We start from the raw sequence: 22,795 nt of genomic DNA, 5'->3' as shown, positions 1-22,795 counted from the left end.
TTTCTTACATTTTTGTCAGAATGTATTTGTGTCAAAATATTATTTTATTTTTTTTTAGATTCCTTAATTCAAGCTAACCAAACATATTAATAACATAAAAAATTTATTTTGTGTAATGCTTCACTTCATACCCAAATATTTTTCACTCAAAAGCTAAATCCTAATAATGACACGTATCATCTACATTTTCACTCTGCAAATTGTTAACAAGAATGTGCTGCCTGCCAATGGGTGTGTCTTATCAGAAACTGCTCTATACCCTCAGGCCATTCTGCCCTGGGTGGGACTCAGTCCATATCAATACCAATCCATCATCATGACTGAAATGATATTCAAAATATTACATGCTGACATGAACTGCAGAGCACATCGCTAAACCAATATGTCTGCACAGCCTCCTAACCTCACTTCCTGACCTCACATTCACAAACCCATTAATGTATTTTACTGATTTGCTCAGGCCTAATTGTGAAAACAGATTGCGTGTTAAAACGATTGAGTGTTAAGATGGACCCCATAAAAATATTGCACAATTGCAGCATGATCTGATGCATGTTGAGTCATTAATTTCAAGTTACCTTTCTGAACTACGGAACATGATCAAATGTGTGTGATCAAGTGCAGTTTGGGTAATGATGGGGCGCAGATGAGATTACGATAGTGATGGTAGCCTCATATAGACTTCATACAGAAAACACTGCTACACTAGGCTCTGCACTGTATGGAAGTCTAATAAAAATAGTAAACTAAGATATTATCTGATAATTGTCTGCATAAATGATCTTCTTAAAACATGCAACAATATGCAGACATCGGTGAAATACTGACCTTGCTAAATAAGTAGTCATGTGATCATTGTATATTTATTCTACATGTTGTATGTGGTTTTATTCCCCGTGTTGTATCTGCCTACCTGTGGTACATCTAGCCACTGCTCAGCTGCGTCCATGGCCTCCTTGGCATTATCCTTGGCCTTCTTGGGATCCCAGGTGTCCCAGTCAGGGCACAATCCTGTACAAAGAAATCATACTGTACTATATGCCTGCCATCAGTCACCAAACTGTCAAACATCAAAATAGCATCATTTGCCTAACTGTAGCACATCTTGACACATATATTCTATGCAAAATATTCACGTACCTTGTTAAAAATGTCTGGCGAGTTATCTTTTTATTATCTAACATGTTAACTTATTTTCTAGGGCTGTATTATAATTTAACAAACCACAGACCAAACAAAATAAGAATTAGGGTATACAACAAAGTAGAAAGAAAAAATATTACAGTGATACCTAAATAACCTGTACTTCTTTCCCTTTATTTACAGCAAATATTTTAGGATGTTTTCAATTTCTCCCAGAAATCAGCTATTTTGATGATTTTGCTTGTGATACCAAACAATTTGAATGAACAATATCTCCAGTGACATACCTGGGCCGCAGGCATCAACCAAAGCTCCAATTGCCTTGCCGTCGTTCCAGTCAGTGGTGAAGTTCTTGATGGGCAGGTCGGGCACCTTGCTCTGGACCCAGTTGAGGAGCCTCTGTTTGGGTGTGGGTCCCCCCTCGGAGGGCGTGGGTTCCTCTCCCTCCCACATGGGCATGGAGATGGAGTAGTGGAGGATGAGCGTCCATATCAGACCCAGGATCAGCTTCAGCTTCTTGTCCACAATGTCAGAGCTGTCTGTAACACAAGGAGAGAGGGGTCAGTCAGATTGCAGAGATGATCGGACAGTGTTCTGCTGGATATGCATGTCATGACTTAGCTCTATCTTACAAATAGTTAGGCTTCCTTTCATAAGAAGGATGTATAATCTCTTTATAGCTCCATGTCAGCAGAACACGCTCAAGGACAACCAATTTGTTGCATCAAGCAAACACAGGCCCATGCTGTTGACGATTGACAATGAGTCGACTTTCCATCTTTAACAACAGTGGCGATTGAGACTAGATAGACCTAATGGTGTGGATAATTCCTCATTAAACAATAGTTTGCATGACCCAGAGGCAATTATTTACAAGCTGCTGTGGAATAGCTGGGAAGTTCAACATGTCAAATAACTCGCTTAATTGTTTCTGTAGTGTGAATGAACATGCTGAATAAAGATTTATCAGTTTGATGATATAATGTTCAGAGTCATCGGGTCAGTCTTTATTTCATCTTGACCACACATCTGATAGAATCACTGGACAACAACCAGTCAGGGAGCTGGGAAATAACATCTATCTTCCACACATTAAAGTCAACCAGGACCCAGTAAATCAGGGCTTATCATGAGCCCACTCCTCCACACACTTGATGAGCAGAGTGTTGCTGATGTAGGGGTGCTATCCTCCAGGTCCACCCAGCATGTAGTATCTACCACCACCCTCAGATAAGGCAACACCTTAACAGTTCAGAGCACCACAACCAACAAATTTGACCCCCGTTGATATATATATACACGTGTAACCCGGAGGAAGGGCATGGAGACACAGCATGTTCAACTTGACACCTCAGGTGCATGTTCCATAATATGTTTAATAAATATCAGAAGTGGTCATCAGCTTACTATTCTGCATGTTGAGCTGTACACTTTATACAGAGACAGAATATTCCCAAAATCAAAACCCAGCCTTGCTCAAATGCTGCAGTGTATACGTCCATGGTTGTGAAGTAATTTTATCCTTACATCAGGCAAGTTCATCGGAGGACTCCAGTCGTGTAGAGGGCAACTTGTTCTTATTATTTATTTGATCCAGGAATTATGATTTAATATAATAATCATTTGCTTAGAGACTTGTGTAAGTCTACCCCGAATCCTAGATCTAGTTTTGCAGTTGAACATGCATATAGGGTAATAACAAGACCAGACACATCATTAACAGGAAAGTTTGTTTAGTCACATGTACAAGCTGTGAATAAACAAGCATATTTATATTACACTTCAAATATGAACACACCGCACTACATGAAGTCTCCCTACATATCCTGCAACTATGATCAGTTGTGCAGAATATAGTGCACTGTCGCCTGTACATTCCGAGCCAATATTTGCTGAGCTGTGCAGCATTCTTCATACACAGTGGGTAGTTTGTATCGATATCAGAGAGGCGGAAATAGAAGCGGGTTGTATATTTATGCAACCAGCAAATAGTCCTTGTAAATATGGTGCTAATCCAGGAAACTCCAACATACTGATTAAGTGTTACCTGCATCGGGGATGAGATAGGTGAGAACTGTACACCTGAGTATCGAGTGAATCGGACATGGCTAAGCAGTGGAACAGATGGCCAAAGTAACTGGTTAATTAATCAACTGATGAAAGATTAATGAGTATAGTCCAAGAAACAGGAATCGGTGTTTATGCCCGTGCTATGAAACAGCAATGAAGCCCCATCCCATACTGACTGAGTATGGTTTTACGCCGCTTTTAGCAATATTCCAGCAATATCACGGTGGGGGACACCAGAAATGGGATTCACACATTGTACCCATGTCAGGAATCGAACCCGGGTCTTCGGCGTGACGAGCGAACGCTTTAACCACTAGGCCACCCGACCGCCCGCCGGGGGCCCCCCCATCCCATGGACTGGACTGTGTTGTATTATCGCCTTCTCCCTTCACACATTGCAATAACAAACACAACATGTTACCTGAAGCCTTATTTCAGATTTTTATGTGACATTGCCCTGACTTGCTGTCACGTTTCCTACACTCAGACATGTTTCTAGGAACTGAATAGGCTTATCATCGCTCGTTACTTTTACCTCATTGTTACAAGGTCAAGGTCACCTAGTAAGAGTCTAGAAGAAGTGCAACACCTACTGCCTGACAAGGAGCTACTTGAAGTCTAGATTAGTGATGTTGTGTTGGTCTTAACTCATTTGAGGAGAGACCACCCTCTGAGAATGTAATGCATTTGTATTGACTTAAAGCCACACAAGACAACATGGGAAGATTTTCAAAACACTCCTTAACTTAACATTCTCTCTTTTTGGTTCATGTTTGTGGAGTTGTTTTTATTACAGACATCGGCTGTAGATACTAGTGTGTGTGTGTGTGTGTGTGCATGTGCGTGCGTGCATGCGTGCGTGCGTGCGTGTGTGTGTGTGAGCAACTCAGCAACTCACACTCACTCTCACACACACTCAAACTGCAAAAATTGAAACATATTCATGGATTATCTCAAATAAAATATCGAGATGATCTGTTTGTTGTTGCACCAGAGATATAGCATGTAGGAGAAATCTAGGTGTGGCTAGGTAAGTCGTGTGCCAACACTGAAGGCTGTGGACATGGGTTAATCCACTCGGATCCCTGCATTCTGTAACAGTCCAGTCATGCCTGATTCATCACTGTCCATGCACTCTACAGTTATGCATCTATCAATGCCAAATAGCTGTGGGTGTTGAGGTATTACTCAACCTGGAATCCGATGATGTGATCCACATGCTGCCCCAGGCTTATAGGCAAAGGATATCAATACACACACAGGTGTGGGGGAGGAGGAAGGAAGAGCTGAGACAACTCACAATGGTCCTGTTTGTTTACAGGGTATTGTTAGATGTGAAACCTGATTCACTCGGTACATGGGTGATAGACTCTTGGCATACTACATATCATGATTATGTAACATACATCTTTTCATTGCTGGAAATAACTGTCTGTCCGAGTCTAGAAACCTTTCTATCTGGCTGCACGAAATTTTCAGCCACCTACCCAACTATCTGGCACATAATTTTAAGACTACTTATATATTCAGTTTTATTATAACTCCTTATTGATTCTCAAGTAATTGTTTGCAGTATTTCAACTGAATCAAGACATAATTTGTCTCTTAGTTTTTGTGATTTTTCAAAAAATTTAAATGTCTGAATGCAGGCAGGTAACTTTGAAGATGGGCAGGCAACACTTATGAATGAACTGCCTGACTGTCAGGTGGGTTTTAAAATTATTTTAAACACTTCATCTTTTTACCAGTTTACTCATATATATTCATATTAAAATAGATCAGGTTTGAAGTCAACAGAAAGTATTTTTGTACAATAATAGTATTGTGAACTTGGAAAAATGGACTTTTTTTATATGAACAAATTACAACGATTGACCTGGCTCTGTTATAATATAAGAGGTACCTAGTGGAAAGGGTTTAAAGGGTTAGGAATAGGGTTAGGTCAAGAAGTTGTCAGCCACAGGTCCTCGGTTTGATTGCCCAATAAATGTTACAAATCTATTTTTCTTATATGGGACTCGTCGCTAAAAGGCTGAAATAATTTTAACTCACTCACTCTCTTATATGGTCTTTTGTTCGAATGGATGCAAGATTTCTTCAACAACAATATCGTCCAGTCCCTTTTATTGTCTCTTAATTTCGCCATTGGATGAGAATATGAAACCACACATCACCATGCAGTGATAATGTGCTTGACTAATATTTTTTAACTGAACTCAAATAATTTGTATTCAACCATTGATGTTTGACTTTTATATGTTTTTCATTAACTCCGACTCTTGGTCAGGCAGTTCATTAACACTTCATAAAAATAGCTGTTCTGTGCACTTGACTCACTTAGAGGTTTCAGATTTAAACATGTACTCTGGGCAATTCATTCAGACATTTTAACTTGATATCCCTGAAACCTAACGCCTTGTAAGCTGTTAATGAGCACAGAAACATTATTTCCCTGGCATGCCTTGCACTGAAGGGGGAAGTGAGAAACTCGGCATGTACATATCTCTATAACCACCACCAGGCTTAAATACAGAATCCCCTCTCAACATAGAGCTTGATCAATCAATACCCACTTGATTGTCCTTCTTACAAGACTCTTTCAACAAGCACAGGTTACCAGGGCACAGTTCTACCCGTGTGCCTGCCTATTGACTACTGAGTGCTCAAAGAATAGTGGGTTTGAATGGTGTAATGAGAAGTCTTTATAAAATTAAATGGTGTGCCTCCCTGACTCTCATGATTAGATAAAGGTAGCTAAACATTAGCAGTAACAGTAGCTTAGACATAACATGAGCATAATTGAGTGAGTGAGTGAGTGAGTGAGTGAGTGAGTGATTGAGTGAGTTTGTATGACAATTTTATCAATATTCCAGCAATATCACAGCGGGGGACACCAGAAATGAGATTCACACATTGTACCCATGGGGAAATCAAACCCAGGTCTTCATCGTGACGAGCAAACACTTTAACCACGAGGCCACCCAACCGCCCTGAACGAATGAATATTATCTAACTCTTCAATGCATGCTACAATGCACACCAACATTCCTCTATGTAAACAGGTGGTATTCACAATCTGTTGTCCAATAACTTCCACACAAGTACATTCAATACATACAATCAGCACAGAAACCAAAAAACAACAAATGTCTGAATTAACCCCCCTGGGCCCACAATCCAATCGAACACCCGTGTGCGACATTCTTCCTTACTCCAGTTTCCTTATAAGGAATTGTTTTACCCACGCTACTCCCTCCAGGCCTACAGTCTCGCGTATGTAAAAGGTGACGTCCCTGATGTGTATGGGATCGCAGTGTGCAAACACCACCCCTTCATCTGCTGACGCCAACTCCACGAACAGGCAACTTGTCTTTCACAAGTTGTGGGTCAAGTAGCATGTATCATGCACCCAAATGGCTGGTAAAGGGAGATGTTCTTTGCCATTCATTCAAGAACGAAAATATGCCATTGTAAAATGTGCAACACGGAGACGTTACACTTAACATGCATTCCTAATTCATACAGTCATACAGGTGTGCCTAAGAGGCCAGGTGAAGGTGAACCGTGTCCTGGACCCATTAAACACTCATGTAACATTCACCCCAGCTTGTATACATTCTTGTCCTGGTTGTGTTCAACTCCACAATACAGTCAGGCTTAATTTAATGTGTCAATCTTATCACTGACAATCATCGAAATATCTGAATGGAAAGCGAACTATGTATACTATATACCCACAGTCGTTCTATTAAAATAGACAAGGTCCTGTTCGACAAAGCAATGTTAGCACTGTTCCTGCTGTAAGCCTAAGTATGGGGTAACAATCATCTAAGTGCTAAGATCTCTTTGTGAACATGGCCTATGGTCGTTAACAGCCACAGTAATCCTTCTAGGTGTTAACAAGTTATGCACTATTGTAAGCCTATGTTAAAGTATGGGGTAACAATCATCTCAGTGCTATGATCTCTTTGTGAACCTGGCCTGTGGTCTTTAAGAGCCACAGTAATCCTACAAGGTGTTAACAAGGTATATGCACTATAGCAAGAACAATTGGGACTACATCAAGCAAGCAACTAAATTGATAAGGCCCAATTGTACTTATGTAGTGAGGGTTAGTACTACTTCCCTCACTACACATTCCAAGGGGTCGGCTGACTGAGGAGAATTATGATCCGATGATAAGGTGACAAGCTACATAGCCAGGTCCACAAAGACTATAATCCTGGTGATATGGCCGTAATAAAGCCACGCCGAGGACCTGAAGCCAGTGTGGTTATTATTACAAGCACGTCGGGTAGGAGCCTGTGTACTCAAGTCGCTAAACGAGTTTGTCCTCTCCATTCACACCTGACACAGGTGAGAAACAACATCAAAGTATGTCATCCTTAGACATCAAGGAAAGAAGGACATACAAGGAATGCTTCCCTTATACCACCTTATTTTCAAAGTGGTAATGTAAAATGGTGTTAGCAATTTTGTAAAGACTAATTTAAAACATTTTAACAGGTTCAAATTAATATATCCTTTGGTTGTCAAAGAATGTTCAAAGAAATTTTTTTAAAATCAGTAATTCTCATGGAAATATCAATATTACCAACAATCTTCCAGAGTCAGTAAGTTTAAATGTGGGTTAGACTCTCCACAGTTAGTGGAGCAGTCTGTCAATAATCCCACTCAAGCCATTCTATATTGAAAACAAGGTCACAAATGATTGATTGGTTGTCAATAATCACTGCGACAGGTAGGCGTGGTGGGGTAGCCAACTGGTTCTAGACCTGGCTCTACTACCCAAATTGAATTGCTGGTGTCCCCTGCAATGAAATTGCTGGAATATTGCTAACTGTATACTGATACAGCAGTTACTTGTCAAATACACAAGGTCAAGACCTCAAATAAATATCAGCAGTTCTTTTACTGCCTTATGAAGTAAGGCTCAACCTCATGCATGTGCCTTCCATTTCAGCTCTGAATGATGCAGATGTACTGCATAATAGCAAGAAACTCACTACATTTGCAGTTTATTATTTTCTATTGACCATCATAAACTAACCACATATAAGGTGCTTATGAAATATGGGTTGCGTTTTCAAGGGTGTGGAAAACAAATCCCGACTTGACCCACTCATTGGGTGAAAATGACGAATAAGCAAAAAAATCATCTTCAGTTGCCTGTGGACATCTATAAGGTGCTTATGAAATGTGGGTAAGTGTGGAGCTGACATTTAGCAGGACTGGCTTGTGAAGCACCTGGCCATGCATGTCCTGTGGACTGTAGGTTGACATTCCCTGAACAGCCTTCATCTGCCAGGTAAAGACTCTGTGCTGTATATCTCCAGCACAAGTCCAGGATCTCATGTCTACTCTCTCCACTACCACAGAACCCTAATTTCTCCACTACCACAGAACCCTACTCTCTACCACAGAACTCTCTAACAACAAGAATTGCCCAAGTCAACTGTGTGACCTTCCTCCAAACTTGCTGACACAGCATAAAGCTGTATAAGTCACAGAAGAACATAGAAAGACATGGTCAGCAGACCAGACTGATGAGACAGACTTATGGTTGGGTGCACATCCAAGTCTGTATCTACTGGCCTCCTGAATGTCAGCCCCAGCCTCAGGCAACACAGGCCCAGAGGGTTGTACACAACTCAAGCATCAGATCAATCCACAAACTATCTACTTCTATACCAGGAATTCAACCTTGAGCAGCAACTGGCACCATGGCAGCGATCCTGCTGGTTCAGGACAGGTTTAATGCAGTGACCTCCAGATTGATGTCAGCACTGGACAAAGTGGCCCATTGCCTAACATTAGGGCCAGGTACCAGAGTCATATGGCCTGGGGACGCACAATAGGGTGTCTTTACCCACTGAAGCAGCCCCTGACAATGTGAAACACTGTTCAGTGATGCTATACATTCAGAGTCAGGTGTCCTGGGGTTAAGTGTAAGCCCACTTCACAGAACTAGGTTTGATTCCTTTGATCGTTTAAATCTGTAAAGCCTTAAATTATTGTTAGTTTGGAAGATGCATGGTGTAAAAATGTGCTCTCCTTCAGGACCATGCTAAATGCTGGATTGATTTGTGTAAGGAGTAAGTACGGTGTTATGAGCTTCTGGAATGTTGATGACTAGTTGGTTAGTCCCCGCTGTCTTCAAGAGTCTCTGGTTTCATTGACTCAAGTCTTGCTGGAATGACGTTTGTTTTGGGATCTACCTTTTTGTACCTACAACCTGAATCCAGCTGCCCTAAACAGTGTCGGAATGTCTCTAGGAAGAGATTCCTTCCAGCTGATGAGTTCCTCCGGAGTCAACACTCGAAGCCATCCCAGTATGTGTGAGTGAGTGAGTGAGTGAGGTGGTTTAACAACCCTTTAAACAGTATTAAGGCTACATTCAGTGTCAGCTTAATGTGGGAAGAAAGCGCACTGACAGTGAGTGAGTTGGGTTTGAGCAACTATATTTCAATTCAGTTATATCACAGTGTCTCAGCTTAATGAGGGATGAAAGCTGAAAGGGATACAAGTCTTTCACATTTACCTCTTTGGGGAAACTGACAAACATGGGCATGGTGCTGACAAACCAAGGCTCATAATCAGGGCTTTTCAGGGATTTGAACCACTGACCAGCATTTTCCTGGCATGGCTAAGGGAGACAACTCTGAGGGTCACACATGCCCTGTATGTGAGCATGTCAGACAGCTGTGTGGAGTCTGCCTGGCCAGGAACAATGGAGTGTTTATCTGTAGAGGCTGCTGTAGATGGTTGTAATCAGCCAGACAGCAGCCACGGCTCAGCAGGCTCTAACCCTGATATGCCTGAATAGCACAATCCAGCTCCTTACCACAATAAACTATACAGCCAGTGAGCACCCCTGTCTGACAGGAATATTATCATTTTGATTTGTCACTGAATATCAAGGATTAGGTTCAAAGTTATCATATCAAGTAGTCTGCAAGCCTTAAGTCATCTGCCATTCATAAAGTTGGGAAAGACCCATAAAAGTGGTATTAACTCATCCTGAATGAGTGAGCTTGGTTTAAACAGTACCAAAAACATGATCAGGACTTTCATTTTTGTGGAAGTCTGGATGGCTGAGTGGATAAGTTCACTGACTTTGTGTGCTGGCAATTAAGTGCCTCACTCTGGCAGTGTGGGTTTTAATCCCGGATGGGACTAAACCCAAAGAAGTACTAGAATCCACACTTTAGGAAGGAAGTGTTATCCCAAATATAACATTAGTTATGATCAGGGCAATTTGAGGATTCAAACCCATCATCAGAGGATTCTGGCACGCTCAAGGGAAGCACCTCTACAGAGTAAATTGGGGAACCCAACACGACCCGACCTCTGATGCTCCTTATATAGATACAGTGCACATGATGCAGATATAAGCAATGCAGACATCCTGGTACGCAAGATACAACTATCAGTGCAATCTGGGATAGATATAAGATAATATCATAGTATTAATTACAATGTGACTCCTGTGTATTACAAGCAAACACAAGTCACAGCTACAAATGGCAGATAATGTGTACTCCTTGATGTGTAAGCCACACTAAGCCCCTCCATCTTGGACTGTCTCCCGACAAGATAAATCAAGGCAGCATCTACTTGGGGCATCTACGTGGGGTATCTCAGACATGTGAGAAAGAAGCAGCCTCTGTGTAGTCACTTCAGTGAAACATGGTCAGCCACATCACAGACTAAACAAGCAATCATTGTCAACACACACGGGGATAAATTTACCCTCTCCCAGTTTAAAACGCCCTAAATGTCCAACCCTTATAATTCCCACTTACAGCTGGACCAGGTTTGTTTTCATGGGTGTGGTCACAGCTAGATCCATGCTGACTGTCGCTGGGGGGGGGTAAGGTTCCAGGACAATATGTCAGACCCCAGTCAGGCATCAGCTATCTTCTGTAATTGTGATTATGATACAAAATCATCTAAATATGAATGTGCATGTTTTCTGTCATGAGTTAAGACAAGTCTTCTACTTTCCGTAATCATATTTTAACAAGCTTAATCCATTACACCCAATTATTTGCCACTAAAATAAGAAACAATGTGTACAACAACATGTACTTGAGTGTGTGAGTGAGGGAGTATGGTTTTACGCCACTTTATGCAATATTCCAGCTATATCACAGCTTAGGACATCAGAAATAGGCTTCACACATTGTACCCATGTTGGGAATCAAACCCAGGTCTTCGGTGTGACGAGCGAACGCTTTAACCTGAACAAAGAGCTGAACAAAACATGACTGATGCTGAAAAGTCTTTTCAGGCTACTGACTGCACAACAAAGTATATCTACACATATTATACTACTCAAAAGAAGTAAAAGAACACCTGATTCTTTCATATTTTCATGTGAAAGTATCAGGTGTTCTTTAACTTCTTTTGAGTAGTATATATTAAATGAAACATGCAACCCTCAAAAATAATCTGACAAATGCACTTGCATGCTTTATCTACTACACAAGCTACGTTTAAAAGTAGGAAGTATATTTTAAAATGTACAAGTTTTCCTATAGTCCTGAGATGAATGAACCTGTTTAGGAGTGTCAAGCTGGCTCTAATCTGTTGAATACACACTCTACTTCATATATGTATGAAACGGTGGTTTAAATATGGCCACGTTCACAGGACCATGGTGGCCACACGCTTAATGTATTTTCCTGTATATCATACGTCACAATTATTCGCACATAAATATATCCGATTCCAAATACCTTGAATGCCTTTCATAACATGTGTAGCTGATAACATTCCAGAGTGGTAATAAATCGCAACCATAGTCACCAGACTGATGCCAACAGGTAGCTAGGGGTGACTGAGAGAGGGGGCCTTATCTGTCTGGTGTCAGCAGTGGCAGAGAAGGGGTTTGGATAAGGGGGTCGAGGGTGGGAGACGAGATGGGGAGAGCTGAGTGAAAAGGAAGGCTGCGGGGATGAGGACAAACTAACATCTAGTCTCAGAAAAAGGACCTCAGAGACTCTCTTCATTTCCTGATACTGCAGTAATCTCGACTTGCTAAACATTATAGACTTGGATGGGCTGTATTGGATATATTTGTATCAGGGTCTGTATGACAGCCTAGGAGGAGGAAAGCTGGGCCATATGGATTCATGCTACAAGTTGAAGAAAGTGCTTTTAGCAGGGCAACATGTTATGAGATTAGATAGCTACAACAATTCTAATAGATTCTAAGACTTAGAGCTGTTGAATTTACGTCAGTAGGGATTCAGCTACAAGTGCACACAATCAGAACCATGAAAGACGACATTGAAAGAAAATGTGAAATGAAGTTCAGGGCACAGTGTTCCAACGACGACATAGACATACATCACACAAACCCACACCACCCCTGACCTTTGTACAGCAATCTTACATCTCAAGAAACAAACTCGCCCTAACTACAAAGGCCACCTGCGTCCTCCAATATTAGCCCAGCATACAACTGTACACTTCATGTCTAATTGCTTGACTAGAGGTGCGTACAACCTCAGCCAAAGCCAGTGTCAACAGACGGCCTGATTATCTCCCTTATCTACATCTCGTGGAGGTGTTAGTTCAGGATGGATCTTGTCCTTGTGGAATTGACATGACGGGAACCATGTACTCCTACTCCCACTTAGGACAGACTCTGATTCGGAAGCACTTACTTGATCCAGACACATCTGTGATGCACAGGTTTCACTGGCTCACACCTGTGATGCACAGGTTTTACTGGCTCACATCTGTGAGGTGAGGTGAAATTGGGTTTAACGTCGCGTCCAAGATTATTGCACTTATATAGCGACGTGCATGCACGTGTGTGTGTGTGTGTGGCTGCTTGTACTGAGATACCATGCCGCAGTTTAACATGAATACCCCACTCAGACACAGTATACTGATTCCGAGCTGACCAGTCCTTGTTTTAGCCCCTTAATGTTGAACGCCAGACAGGGAAACAACAAGTACCATCTCTTAACGTCTTTTGGTATGACGCGGCCGGGGATCGAACCCCGGACCTTCCGCTCTTCGGGCGGACGCTCTACCACTAGACCACGAAGGCGGGCTCACATCATTATAGCACTTATATAGCGACGTGCATGCATTTGTGTGTGTGTGGCTGCTTGTACTAGTCCAGACTAATACCGATTTTGTAGTGCGAGCCAACCGAGATACCATGCTGCAGTTTTGTCACGATAACCCCACTCGGAAACAGTATACTGACTCCGAGCCAATCAGTCCTTGTTTTAACCCTTAATGCCAAGAGCCAGACAGGGTAACAACAAGTACCATCTTTTAACGCCTTTTGGTATGATGTGGGCAGGGATCGAACCCCATACCTTCTGCTATCTGGGCAGACACTCTATCTACTAGACCACAGAGGCAGTAGGCTCACATCTGTGATGCACAAGTTCAGATGAACCTTGAACTTAAAATAATAAAACATAAGGCTTATAAATAAAGTCAAACCTGCATTATGAAATGTTACCAAAAAATTGAACATAAAACGTATTTGCTACCAAGGTCACAATGACCTGCCTCTATGTTTGCTGCACCCTCCCTACCACACGATGCGTTACCTTGGTAGCGTGTGTTTGTCCTATCCCACAATGCACCTGCTATGCAGTGTCAACTCGCTGCAGCTCATGACATTTATTTTTAAACTACAATCCCTAAACACCCCTTTCATCTCCAAACCAAGTGCTTACAGAACAGTGACGACAGAATATAAATCAGTTGGATCTTAACCTGTTCATACTGCCCACATTAACAAGTCTAAACCTTTATCTCTGAGTCACAGTTTTACAGAAATGTCCTTCAATTCAATCATTCATCATACAAGACATTTCAACAAAGCTGAGCTACCTACAGGTGCTTGTTCAATGAGTATATCACCTAATCATAAAGATTCATTCATTCATCATACAAGACATTTCAACAAAGCTGAGCTACCTACAGGTGCTTGTTCAATGAGTATATCACCTAATCATAAAGATTCATTCATTCATCCAACTCTCTGTGACAATTCAATGCCAAAAATATGTTCTACTGAACCAGCATTTGAACCAAAAGTCACATCCCATAACTTTAAATGTGTTTTTAAAGTCAATATATTTTTGACAAACACACATGCTGGTTGCTTCTTTTGAAAACTTTTCAAAAGTTTTCTATTTAAGATGACACTTTCAACTGCCAATTGCCACCTACTTTATACCTACATACATTACAAATAATGAGCCATGACTATTAAATCTGAGCTACATGTTATGCAGCCTCACACACTGTGCAAGGTGTTTGTGGTTTGTGGGCATTGTGCAGTGGTAATCCTTCCAATGTCATGGAGGTTAAAATCAAGCCTTTGTTGACTTTCAGACGCAGCTTTCAACATGGCTGGTGTGACATAGATAGCACATTGAAGGGTATGAAACAGAGAGGACACTGAGGTTATTCTCTATGTGCATAGGGGACACCTTTACAATGATGAACCACAGCCACAGCAAGCTGTGTTCCAAGTCAGTTCAGCCACAGCAAGCTGTGTTCCAAGTCAGTTCAGCCACAGCAGGCTGTCATATCTGCTCTGTCATGGTAGGAACAGTGTTAATCACCTTGGGAGGGGACAAACCAATGCTTACTTGGGAGGGTCATTCCACTGTCTGCAAGGCATACTACTCAACGTGAGATAGGGATAGTGAATATCCAGGTGGGGTGACCGATTACTTGTATATGTTGTCACACGAATAGTATTCGATATTATGATGGAATTGAAGCATGTGCAGCTTCATTTCAAGTTGACTAAACATAGTTTTGGTTTCTTTCTTTCTTTGTTGTTTAACATCGGATTCAGCAATATTCCAGCTATATGACGGCGGTCTGTAAATAATCGAGTCTGGACCAGACAATCCAGTGATTGACATCATGAGCATCGATCTACGGAATGGGGATAAGATGACATGCATCAACCAAGTCAGTGAGCCTGACCACCCGATCCCATTAGTCGCCTCTTACAAACAAGCATGATCACCTTTTACAGCAAGCATGGGTTGCAGAAGACCTATTCTACCCCGGATCTTCACGGGTCTGATTAATAAGACACAATCCGAAAGTCGTTGTTGCATTATGTCAGAGTATGAAACATCTCAAAATCCTGAAATGTTGAGTAGTATATTTCATCGGCCTCATCAAGCTGCAAATTCGTCATTGCAGGTGGTGAGCAAGGACAACTATATACAGCAACCATTTTGGCCATCTAATCCTCATCTTGTTCTCTATCCTTACAAGTATATGATACTAGTGTCTAGAGTTCTAGAGTTCTAGAGCACTAGCATTCTGACCCAGGAGTAGCAAATGTGGAAATCCAAGGTCAAAATGTCTGCAGATATTTTTTGCTAGAAAGTCACTGCTATGACATAGGAAGCAGACATGCCGAAAAAACTAGAGCATGAAATGATGTAAATCCTGTTCTAAAAGAGTACATTTCACCACGCTAAGTGGAAGGGATATCCTCCCTGAAATGCCATGTGTGCATGGTTGGCGTTCACTCTGCAGCTCCACTTCCCTCAGCCCTGTCATCAGGTTGAAATATCAGAGGTCATGCCCAAGGACAGACCGGCCAGTTGCCCTCCAACTTCCTGTCATGCTCAATGTAAATGTCAGGATTTTACCCAGCGTGTTCCTGATGTTGTTTATGTTTCTTGAACTCCTACATGTTGACATTGGTAGATAAATGGGTCTGTTGAGATAGATGACATGGTCATGCCTGTGACATTGATGCTCATGCTTCTGGTCACTGGTTTGCCTGATCTGATTATTTGCAGGAGGCCATGATATAACTGGAATATTGCTGCCAGCGGTGTTACATTGGAGTGAAATGAGGGAGCAGGGTTTTAGTCTGCTTTTGTCTCTGTATTACAGCAATATGCCAACAGTATGTTTTACATATGATACACCCCAAAATGTCCATGTTTGGTCTTACTCAAATACGGAGCCATCATGGATGATATAAACATATTCTAATTATTACATATCCACGACGACAGCTAAAAGGATATCACCAGGCGAGGAATACCTTGACCAGGTACAATATTATTTCTGTCCCAGTGTTCAGGTAGGCATGTCACCAGACGAGGAACATCTTCAACAGGTAGTCTTTTGGTTCTGTCTCCTTGTCTGAGAGGAGAAGACCTGTTCAATCAGGCATGTCACCCACCCACCAGACAAGGCCCTGACCTTAACTGTTCCATGACAGGAGATAGACTGGCTGTTCGTCAACAACTGAGGTCGGCGCTAATCTGTCATCTCTGACACAACATAGAATAGCTCATTCAGTGACAGTTGTGTAATATCATATCTTGTCAGATCCGTGTGACTAATGTCAGTAAGCACTGCTCACCATCCAATTAAATCTTGTTATGTCCTGCCATGTCGTTCATCATTTATCAGAGGCAGGACCTAGCTATGAATTGAGACAGTGTCTCCACTAGAAGTAGATCCATCAGAGCTTTGTCACTACTTACACACACTGTTACTCGTCACTGATCAGAAGCAGGGTAGCAGGATTCTGGCTGTAGATCCATGCATTCACGGACACCATTTTGAATACATTTGATGCTTGGAACTGATGCTGAAAGTTTCTGCATGAGGAAAGTTCATCAGCCACAATCCATACATCAACATGTGGAACACCAGTCCACAAAAAATGAACATCTGTGTATACCAAGTATTCAAAACAGACTCAAATAATAATCAGTCTCGTTTATCTGCCCAAACCAGGCAAAACAGTGATGAAAATACATGAATAAATCGCTGAACATCACTGATGACACCAGGTGTTCACAAAAAGGATAAGCATGTACTGCTCTACTCATGGCTTCCCGTTGAGTGAGTAACAACACTCGCACAATTTTCATCAAAGAGTAAATGGCTGTTTTTTGCCTACTGCCACACCCAGCAACACTCTTTGCCATATTACGGCAGCCCATAAACAGACCAGACACACAAGTGATCAGTATATCTGACAGAACTTGTCGTATGAGCCAACTGATGGGGATTGAAAGGCTATAATGTGATCAGGGTGTTGTTGTACAAAAGCTATCACTATCGTAAGTCTATGTTAAGGTATGGGAGTTACAATCACCTTAGTGCTAAGATCACTCTGTACAACAGCACCCTGGTCGATTATATGTTGTCTCCAGCCGATCTGCTGACACACACAGATCATGGTTGCCTCAGGCCAGTCACATACATCCTGAAGCACAAGTCACTTGACAGCCCAGTATCTCCTTCACTGAATGCTGGGACAGCAGACAGCAACATCTGGGCCAAGACGCCAGGCAACATATCCTAAAGATTATACTCCCATCATTTCATCATATGCTTCGTATTGTATAACCCACAACCACAGATATCCGTGCTATCACACACCTCGACAAGTCCTCACAAACATAAGTGCTGTCATAAAACATGACTTGACACTACAGGAGGTTCTTGGTAGAATGTGAAACCATAGCCTATGCCTTTCAAATATCTGTATCAGGGATTATAACCCAACTCTAAGAGATCTTCAAACAAGGCTGTTATATTCGTATTCCATGTATTCGTGTACAATAACATTTGTAACACCTTCTGGGAATAAATCTTGATAATCACCAATGCTTTGCTATATCTGACTTTGTTATAGCTGGAGTTGACTGTACAGTGAGTGAGTGAGTTGGGCTTATCGCCGCTTTTAACATTATTCCAGTTATATCACGGCGTGTCAGCTTCATGTAGGAGGAAAGCCCGAAGTGATGCAGGTCTTAGACGTTTACCACTTCGGTGAAACCCATGGGCATGGGTATGGTGCTGACAAACCTAGAAACATAATCGGGGCGAACCGGGATTGGAACCCACAATCATAGGTTTCTGGCGTGCCCAAGGGACGCAACTCTGCACAGGGAATCGTGGGGCCTTAGACGACTGGGCCACCCGTGCCCCCTGACTGTACAGAAATAACATTCTGCAAACTCATTGAATTCATTCTCCCTGTGTCTGATATCAACACCTTGTACAATACTAGCATCATGCTTTCCCATAAATCAATGATGTTTCAATAACTCTGGCCATAGAGCACCTCGAGTTTGTTTACAAGCGACCTATATTAGCTCACAAATTTCTCCACAGGTAATTGTTTCTCAGTCTCTGGAGCTAGGCCAGGAGATATCACTCAGCAGATAGTCTTCCCATCAGGGCTGACAGCTATCAGTCAAACCATGCCCTCAACAACTGGCTGATGGTAAAACCTCCAGTTTTGATGAAACTTGACACGGAGGAAGCAAGTATGGAAAGTAAAGCTTGAAGTCTCCAAATGCTCTACAGAGAGGGAAAGTCAGTATTTATGAAGGCATATCTTGACAGACACGCACATGCTTACTGGTGGATTTGGGGCATGTGTGTATTGTATATTGTAAAACAAACTTCATAGCATAAGGGAGCACAGCAATTATGCAGAAAACTGCTTTCTGCAAATATGTTGTTTTTTTAATACTTATTCAAGATACTATTATTGAAAACAGCAGTACTCCATAGTAACTGAACTTGTCACTGTGAGAAATAATTTTATCTTAGTGTTCACAACACTATCAAACAATTTCATGTCATCTACAGGTATCTACGAAAATTCATGCCAAACATTTCCAAAAATAGCCATTCAATTACACATTGGTTCCACAGAGGAAGCAAACTCATGTTTTTGGTTGATAAGCAAACACTATACCCGCTGTGCTACTCTACCATCCATGAATGTTAATACACCCCCATGACAAAAAAATAAAGAGAAGCAAAAATATATGACATTTACATATTTACAAACGCATAAGTATTACCATGGCAACTATACATCAGGAATATCTTGCTGATGCTACTTAAGACACTTCACCTGGCAGGGCATAGCTAGGCTGTTTGCTAACATTCACCAAAGTTTGCCCACATAAACCTTAAACTCTTCTCAAGCATAAACTGCAAAGGAAAGCCATTCCATTAGGTGTACTCAAAGTAATAGGGAGAACGAAACTGGTTGTTCCTCAGGTTACATTGCCTGATCCCTAGAGACCCCGCCCAATGTACAGATCTACCAGCTCCACAAGGCCCAACGGGACACAGCGGATGCAGGGGACAACTTACATCCCATCTAGGTGAGGCAGTAATGCCCCGGGGGGACCCATGGTCCATTATCACATTTATTTAACACACCAGCCATATACAACAGATTAATAAAGGCCAGTTGAAAACCTAGTTTACAATATATAACATTGTTGAAGCGAGATAAGAATGATGTATATTTTGTTCTAACCAATTGTAAGCCATTATTGCTGTATATATTACAAAGACATGACAGCTTTGTAAACACTGTGTAAAGACTCTGGGATGTTATACATGATACTCATCACACAGAGCCCCATGGTCTTGGTTGATGTTGGACAATCAAGTTCCAGCAGGGGGCCATTTTTTTGTATGGTATGGTAGTTATTCTCTAAAAAAAATAATTTGCTATACATTTGTGGCAAAGATTCACATGATCTGATATGACATTTATATCAACCAACAAATTTCTGGGAGTTTTGCTCATACGTACTCTATAAAAACAAAAACAACTGCTGTGGACCCATCAAACTGCTATTAAGGCCTGTTTGGTAGATTATTTGTTTTCATCATTTGAAAATTGAAAATCGTATTTGAGTATCAACAAGACTTTGTAGTATAACTGACTGCAGTGTTGAAAGAAATCACCCACCAACTTTAATTGAGCCGTGAGAAACTGTTACATTACCATGAATATATTTCAGCCCGACGGAAATAATTTGACTCATTTAGTTTCCTGTTTCAAAAAGCTTTCACTTTCATCATCAAAACATGACAAAAGAGAGTCGAAGTTCATGCATTTCATGGCTTATCAATCCTCCAGCACCTGTTCACTGTGTGTGGTGAATATACATACTACACACAGACCCAGTCCATCAACATATCAATAACCAGAGCATTAGGATATAATTCAACATCCCTCATCTGGTACACTGACAATACGTTTTCTGACAGACATAAACTGTCACTTCTTCACAGCTGTTGAAGTACAGGCCAAACACAAACCATGTTTCACTTGTGACAATATCAATATACTATGTATTACTATGCTTAAAGTAATCAATACAGAAAGTTGGTCGATACACACACCTACTGGTCAATACAACTTCAGTAAGAAATAAGGGACGTTATCATACAATATTGTTATTTACAGATGAATGCAATACCTCCACTATTAACAAATGTTTGTTCGATCTGTGCATTACTACATCATCTGATGCCAAGGAAACAATTCAATTTTGGCATAACTTTTCACCTAAACAAGATATAAATTATTACCCAGTAGGCAGAGGAAAATTAGGCCAGAAATTGTTTTAACAATGGGATGTGTAAGTTCCAACATGAACACTGATCTGTTAGTGGATGATGTACAGCATCATGACCTTGGCATGACCTGGTGTATGACCTTAGCAGTGAATTGTGCCGGAAGTCCACAAGTGCATCCTGGGATGAAAGCTGCAAGGTCTGTCTAAATACCAGACTGATCTACTTGACAGTTAATATGCTCTGTGATGTAACACAATGTACAACTATTCTGTGGCAGGAGACTGCCACCACCAGTTTCCCAACTCTACAAATTGTCATGTTTTGATTTGAAGGTGTTCCTGTGATGCTGATAAACACTGGCATTGTATCCACTCAACCTCAGGACTTGTGGGTTCCAACTGAAGCTAGTTGTAACATCCATGCCTCAGATACACCTCATGATCAAATATTTATGAAATGTGCTGCTTTGAACTGTTTACAAACTGTATATAAACAGATATACATAATACACATATTGATTTGATATGCCCCCTGAAATGCATAAACCAGCGAATTGATTTACTCCTTAAGATGCATATAATTATGTGTGTTATACTCTACCCCTTGAGATGCATACATCAGAGGTTTTGAAATACCCCTTGAGATGCATATATATGTGGTTTTGATATACCCTTTGAGATGCATAGATGTGTGTTATACTATACCCCTTGAGATGCATATATCAGTGGATTTGAGATCCCCCCTGAGATGCATACATCAGAGGTTTTGATATACCCTTTGAGATGCATAGGTGTTATACTATACCCCTTGAGATGCATATATATGTGGTTTTGATATACCCCTTGAAATGCATATATGTGTGTTATACTATACCCCTTGAGATGCATATATCAGTGGATTTGATAAACCCCTTGAGATGCAGGGATTTTGTACAGGACACAGGTAAGTGCAAAATACCCAAATCAGCTGCACAGGTCACTGGTTCTACAAGAATGTGCACTGAGCACTAGTATCACATATCAAAGCTCCTTTTATTACATTTTCTGCTAGATTCTGAGTAGGAAGTATCTCTACTTATTCCTATGATGCTAAGTGTTGTTATCCAGTACACGTTAACACTTGTAAAAGCTTGCTGCCAAGGTATTTACTGCTTTAACATGCTAGACCTCATTTACTCCCTACCAGCACCACATGTAACATGTGACAGCAATAATGTATGGGTGTGGTCGCTCCCCTGACCCTTAGCCCCCTCCCCCTCAAACATGCTCTCTGTGGCCCCTGAGGTTATCTCAAAAGGTCACGACCTCGCTAAACCTCCCACCCACCCCCTCACTTGAATAAGTTGGAGCCAGCAGGGCCGGCTTTGTGAATCACTTCAAAATGGAATCCAGGCAAGGTGTGAGAATTTTTTTTACATTAAATTCAAATAAGGTTATTTATGCACCAAATGGCTTTTTTGGCAGAAACATCATGGAAAGATAGTTTAGCAAAGTGAAAAATATTGTGAAAGTACATTCTTATGAATTATAATGAATAACAAAAAAGTTTAAATTTTATAATAGAACATTACACTCTAGCACTCAAACTTTGATCATGGTGATAGTAAGCATAGAATTGAAGAAAAAAATATGTTATCTTGTAGTTGTTACAGGCTCTTGATAAGTGATATAAAGTAGAATACAGGTAAGTGATAAAGATATGCGATACAGGTGTGCATTGATACCAGCTGTTAGCCAGTTGTGATTTACAGGATCACCTACACCTAACATGTTGGTCTAAGTCCAGTCAAACACTCATCCCATCCTATCACTGGCACTATCTGCAGTATCTCGTGACATGTAATAATGTTTAACTTGCAGCTAACGGGGAAACTGTTCTTCACCAGTAAAGCAGTCTGTTGCCTGAGCCAATGTAATGAATAAATGAGAGCATATGTTTACTGCTAATATTTTCAGAGGTGTCGCTTTACTTCTTGGACATCACGCAATTTACAGCAAACATTTGAGAAAGCATAATTACTTCAGAAGTTAAACGTTAATGACATGCCTCTGTAATTGACAGAACCTGTATTTACCAGTATGTTTGTATGTATGGCTGTATATTTGTACGCATGAAAACTTTCTGTTTTCAACTAAGTTCTAAAAAGTTTTAAGGCTTGGTTCAAGGATGAAAATATCTCATAAAAAGCCAAATCACA

General features: G+C 41.1%; 1 protein-coding gene across 10 annotated transcripts in view; it reads right to left on the bottom strand.

Annotated features, from left to right (window-relative positions):
• Positions 1-22,795, bottom strand: part of LOC139446700 (filamin-A-like) — a 171,354-nt gene that overhangs the window by 64,411 nt on the left and 84,148 nt on the right. For all 10 annotated transcript variants that reach the window (XM_071227975.1, XM_071227978.1, XM_071227973.1 and 7 more), the window contains exons 3-4: positions 1,431-1,682; positions 914-1,011 (exon numbers count right to left, since the gene is read on the bottom strand). In XM_071227975.1, the coding sequence (XP_071084076.1) occupies positions 914-1,011; positions 1,431-1,682 (350 nt within the window). The remainder of the gene's footprint in view (positions 1-913; positions 1,012-1,430; positions 1,683-22,795) is intronic.

The sequence above is a fragment of the Haliotis cracherodii genome, unplaced genomic scaffold (assembly GCF_022045235.1).
Source record: "Haliotis cracherodii isolate W230 unplaced genomic scaffold, xgHalCrac1.p SCAF_6, whole genome shotgun sequence".
Lineage (NCBI taxonomy): Eukaryota > Metazoa > Mollusca > Gastropoda > Lepetellida > Haliotidae > Haliotis > Haliotis cracherodii.
The sequence above is the reverse complement of the archived record's forward strand: the minus strand, read 5'-3'. Positions and strand labels throughout refer to the sequence as shown.